Source organism: Cyprinodon variegatus, unplaced genomic scaffold, assembly GCF_000732505.1.
Source record: "Cyprinodon variegatus isolate N-32 unplaced genomic scaffold, C_variegatus-1.0 Scaffold82, whole genome shotgun sequence".
Lineage (NCBI taxonomy): Eukaryota > Metazoa > Chordata > Actinopteri > Cyprinodontiformes > Cyprinodontidae > Cyprinodon > Cyprinodon variegatus.
Genome location: NW_015150535.1, coordinates 635,002 through 640,577, shown reverse-complemented (window position 1 = coordinate 640,577; position 5,576 = coordinate 635,002). Strand labels below are relative to the sequence as shown.

The window sequence follows — 5,576 nt, the reverse complement described above, 5'->3', positions numbered from 1 at the left end:
GGAGGAGCACTGGAGCGGACTGTCACTTGGATTTCCGTGAGGGACTTGAACGGGACATGTGGAGGTTTGTCCCCTGCTCAGTGAGAACTCGGTAAACAATCCTTCCAGGGGAAGAAGGCCTAACATCCAGTATGCAGGAGGACTTCCTGCCAAAGGCAAAGACAAAAAAACAAAGTTACACTCAGAGAGACAAAGGCTCAGTTTGACTCTGCTAATCTAAGCATGGCTAGAGTACCCCAAACTGGCAAACACTCTCGCGTTGAGGTAGTGACAGTCCACTGCTTAAGTACTCCTCCAGATAATGATCCAAAGAGCCGCAGGTGTGCAGGGAGGACCAACAATGACCGGGCGCCACCTGGTGGTGGAGGGAGAGACAGACACAAAACAAACCACACAAACTGGATTCCTGACAGCTATGACCTTTTAAGCAAATTCTACAAAGCTACTTCACTGGGAAAAACAAGATAATTGACAACATCGCCTTGTTAGATACCTCTGCTTGAAGGATAACATGTATTTTTGATACAGATGCACAATGCAACATTTCCTATTCTTTTTATATACATATTTCACAAGGTTAAAATTTAATTTACAGTTATGCGGTGTGATTTACAAGTAAAAATATTTGAATGGTTTTATGGGATTAGTTTTGGTTTATTGTAAATTGTTACAGTGGATCCTGTTCATAACAGCTCTGAATTGAGATCACCCTCACAGATGTCTGCTGCAAATAAGTTATTGATTGCTAACTACACCACAGCACCAAAATGGCCCCTTTAACCAGCTAATCATATAATTGCTACACGATGTGACTGAAACGTAAGAATTAAAGGATAGTGTCCCCATTTCAGGAGTTAAGTCCCATTACAGTCTGCTTTATTTGGGGGTGACCGTTGGCATCGGTCATAGCTTTTAAGGTTTTAGGACAGAGACAGTAATATGATTAAGGGTGAAAATGTCCTCTAGAGTTAGAGTCATATTTCAAGCTGGACGACAGATGCTATTCTTCAAACTAAATTCTAAAAGATTAACTATTAGGAGCTTTAGTTAATTCAATTGCATGTTTTAATTGTAGAGAACATAAATATTACATTATGTTCTTTTGAACGTACTGTATTCAAATATAAGAACTTGAAGTACAGAAACACTCCTGCAAGTGCAATAATGAACATTTTCCTTTATTTTTATTTGCATAAACCTCCATAGTGCATACAGTTTTTTCACATATGGTCAGGTTATAGCCAGGGGAGTATTTAAATTGGATGTAATAAACCACATTTTTCATAAAAGAGCAAAGCTGTAAAAAAGGAGAAGAAAAGGTGTTTTTTAATATTTTTAATATAACTTGTGTTTATATTTAGCATAAATAAAATACAGATTAACACGAATAAATAAAGGGTGCTCAGCCGCTTGTTATAACTTTATGTTATAGCAAGTTTATAACATTAAAACAATGTCTAACAGTCTTTCTGAGTTCACAGCCACAACAGAGCTAGCTTCTTGATTTGGTTTTGTGGCTGTAAATATTATAGCTCAATGCTGCTTACGTAGATTCTAAATTAGGAATTGTGTTTAACTTTGTTTTTCTCTGATGGTGCAGGTTGTGGCTTACTACAATGGAAGTGCCAAAGATATTATTTGGTCCCAAACAGAGAAGATCCACTGGCCCAGTGGAGGACCACCCCTGGACAACCCCCCCTGTGTGTTTTCCTCAGACGACCCTTCCTGCAATGATGGTAAGATAAAATGAACACCTGTTCCAACTTATTACCGTATAATATCAGCTTCTCAGAAAGGCTTCATTTTTATTTGCATCAGCTTGCATCAAGTTGTGTTATTAAAAAACCAAAGGCATCATCGGTCTGTTCTGCCCTTACTTCAGAAGTTACAATAGAGTTAACTCTGTCAGAAGTTATCGGTATCTGTAACAGAGGTGTTTAAAAATAGAAATCGAGCCTGAAATGTTGCTCCCTTTGTTTTTTTCTTTGTTAATTTAATCCACTCCTTGGGGAAAATCAGCAGAAGAAAAAAAAGTGCTAAGAAGGAGTGTCTCTCTCTGTGTATATAGATCTACCTGCTCAGCTGACAGTTGGCTAGGAAAGAAAAAAAATTGGTACAAGACTGAACTATAAGGGCAAATGTACAACCCAAGGAAATAAAACACTATTAGTGTAAATACCATATTTAGATAAAAACAAAACAGAGCAGGATAATGTAAAAAATCTATAGGTTTTTACATAGAAAGAGCAAATAGACTATTTACAAGAATACAGATGTAATGTTACGCTTAACTGTATCAGGTTTTATTAAAATGCTCATTTTGTTTCAGGAAAGACTACAGTCAAATTCACAGTCTGCGTTGAAACAAATAGGAAGACTGATTGTGATTTCCATCTGCTATTATATTTCACATGTCTGAAGTTTTCTGGCTTTAAATTAAATGCGAACATTTGAAGTTTTCATCTCCATGAATCCAGTTGCTACCTTCTTGATATCTTCAGCTTTTTTAAGGGGTCATAGAATGCAAAACCTAGTTCACCTTGTCATAGATGAATAACGATAGTTCAGGGGGTGAAATGGATGTACAGAGAATTTCAAACCCCATCAACACCTTCTTTCTCTGCAAATGTCACATTTCTAAACTTCCACCATAAAACGGGAGAATTCAAACGAAGCCCCAAGTTGACGTAAACTCGGGGAGGGTGCCTTATTTGGTTCTGGCCTGTACTTTTGTCACACCCTGAAGTTGACATACGGACCAGCCAACTGGTTCACTGGCCTAAGGTGGGGGAGGTATGAAGTGTTGACTGCTTTTCCGCTGATTGGACCGGACCTCAGCAGAGAGTCATGAGCTGCAGGTGGGTGGAAGCATGGGGCTGCCTGTGTCCAGGCTACCGTCATGGGGTCGGGTTCAATCGCTCCATCCCCCACTGGCTCCCTGACCCTGTCTGCCGGGGTTTCTGGACCAGCCCCAGAGCTGACGGCTCGGCTCGAGTGCCCGGTGTGTTTCGCTAACCCCGGACGTTTTTGAAATTCTTCCCGGGATCATCCTTTCATCCTCCTGGTTTTTAGGTATGAAAAGTAGGACATGTCCGGAAAAATGAGGATATCTGGTCACCCAACCATATCAACAATCTGATGTTTCAGTGAGTGAGTGCTTGTTGCTATGATGTGTCTTTGCTCAGCAACTTCGCTTGTTGTAAACCAACCAATCAGAGCACCGCTCATCTATATATTCACGATCATACCATAAAATGAAGAGAACCTGTCGTTTCATTCTAGGGCTTTTAACCAGGCTTGCATTAGGGCTCATAGAACAACAAATAGGCCATTTTCAGCCCAACCAATGTTACACACCCTATTTAGAGACCTTAAGGGCAAGCACCAAATACCCTATATACCATTCTATGACCCCTTTTATGTTACACTCGAATTGTTTCATATCATCAAATTTATTTTAATACCTGACAAAGATAATGTATATAGAAAAAAGCCATTTCTGCCTTCCATGTCAAATGAGAAAATAACTAATAATGTCCCCAGCCAAGTTCAGGACTGATTTCTGTCTGACCTGTAGATTCTTAAACGCCATTTCAAAAGAACCTGTATGACAACAGGAAGTAGGCTAATTAATCTTCAACAACAACACACTATGTCTGGATCTAAATATATTAAAAAAGATTTTTTTCATCTAAAAAAAAAAAGAAATGGGTTTATGATTGGACACTATTTAAAGAAAAACTAGCTAAAAATGGTCGACATAGGACAGTTAAAAGGCGAAAACCATTTCAGTTCATGAAAAACACGTTTCTTGATATGAGGCAGATGAAATCACTTGCTCTCCAGTTTTTTCCCTTCTTCTTTTATGATTTGCCAGCAAGACAACAAAATGAGCTGTGATCCCTTACAGATGGTCTAAGGAGCACAGTCCAGTCAATATCTCTTGGTATTTCTTAGCAGATGTGGAGCACTCAAACTAAATCTGCACAATATATTCCAAACAAATCATTATTGCAATTTCAGCATGTGAAATGTTTTTATTGCAGATGGATTGCAATAACTGTATGTTAATCTATTCCATATTTTACAAACCTGTGCTTTTAATGGTGTTCCAGTTTAAGCCAGCTGGACAGATTCTCATGGCAGCAGAAGTTCATGACAGATAGTAATGACACTGATCAAATGGTAAAGGTCCAACATTGATGCAAGCACAGATGGGAACAAAAACAGAGAAGAAAACAGGCATATATATCACTACTGACATCCTCATCCCAATATTTACTAATGTTGTCATTGCAAGTGTTTTTTATTTTTTGATATTGTGCAATCCTTATCCAGACCTTCTTTTAAACACCATCTTTGCTGAACAGAAAGGCTTGCTTCACATCAGCCCTCCGCTGAGGCAGCACGTCTCAGATTGCTGCATACCATACAGTCCGTTAAACCATATATATGTTTTATTGCTTTTCTTCCCACAGTGGGAACTCCACCTTGAATTCTGCACATATTTAACCTGCTATAAAATGTAGATAATTATCTTAAATCCACATTTAGTTTCCAATGGCAATAAATTAAAACTGTTTCTGTGTGTGTGTGTGGAATCATGTGTGTGGGGGTGTTTCTATAATTAGGGCTATTGGCTTATGCAGTGATTTACAGCAGCGCTTAATTAGGGTTTTAAATGCAGGGATGTTAGAGATGAGCAGTTCTAGGAAATTGTTCTGTTGTTTGGTTTTCAGTGGTGCAGCTGTACTCCACAGCTGAACATTTTCACAGCTCACAGATTTCTCCGTCTTTGAGTTCTAAGAAACCATCAATGACATCTGTTGCACATATGTGACTGTGATTCCTTTTATCCTACTGTTGCTTCCAGGTCAGCTCCCAGTTCTGGGCATCGTTGCAGTGGGTTCTGGATTAGCGCTCATCATTTTTGGAATCTCCAGTTTCCTCATTTACAGGTGAGTTTGATTAAAACTCATGCTCCCTGTCTAGCTTATCCTGTTTTCCTGCAACAACTTTAATGCAATTTTTATTAAAAGAAAATTTTGGTTTAGTGACTAAGAAAAAAACAAACAAATGTTTGATTGAGGTTTAGTCTCTACACTGGCGTGCTGTTTATACAGTGCAGCAGCAGCGCAGCAGGTGATGGCGCGTAAAGCAGTGGTGAGGTTTGCTTAAGCTGCAATGTGAGCTCATACACAGGCCCCCAAAAGCTGTCACTCTCACTTAATCATCATTTGTTTTAAAAGATCCTTTTCTTTTCACCTTGGGTTAAAAAACAGGTTCTTCTTGGGAAAAAAAACAGGCTGTAAGGACATGGAAATATTCTTGTTGATTCATTTTTACTGAAGTCTGAAGAGATTCTTTAAAGTCTTTAAATCAAATTTTGGATTTGATTTTAAATACAGTGAATATAATACAGAGGATTCAGCTTTGTTGTCTGTTTAATTTTGAATAAATCTTTACAGTTTGCAATAGTGTTGCATTATGCCAAAAAATTAGAGACATCAGAGTTTATTATTAGGGATGCACGATATAATCGGCCCCCTATCTGTATCGGCCTTAAAACTGAATAT

At 38.5% G+C, this 5,576-nt stretch overlaps 1 protein-coding gene across 1 annotated transcript in view; it reads left to right on the top strand.

Annotated features, from left to right (window-relative positions):
• The window catches only part of npr2 (natriuretic peptide receptor 2), a 115,649-nt gene that overhangs the window by 40,677 nt on the left and 69,396 nt on the right, over nucleotides 1-5,576 (top strand). The window contains exons 6-7 of the mRNA XM_015373194.1: nucleotides 1,601-1,736; nucleotides 4,874-4,958. Of these exons, the coding sequence (XP_015228680.1) occupies nucleotides 1,601-1,736; nucleotides 4,874-4,958 (221 nt within the window). The remainder of the gene's footprint in view (nucleotides 1-1,600; nucleotides 1,737-4,873; nucleotides 4,959-5,576) is intronic.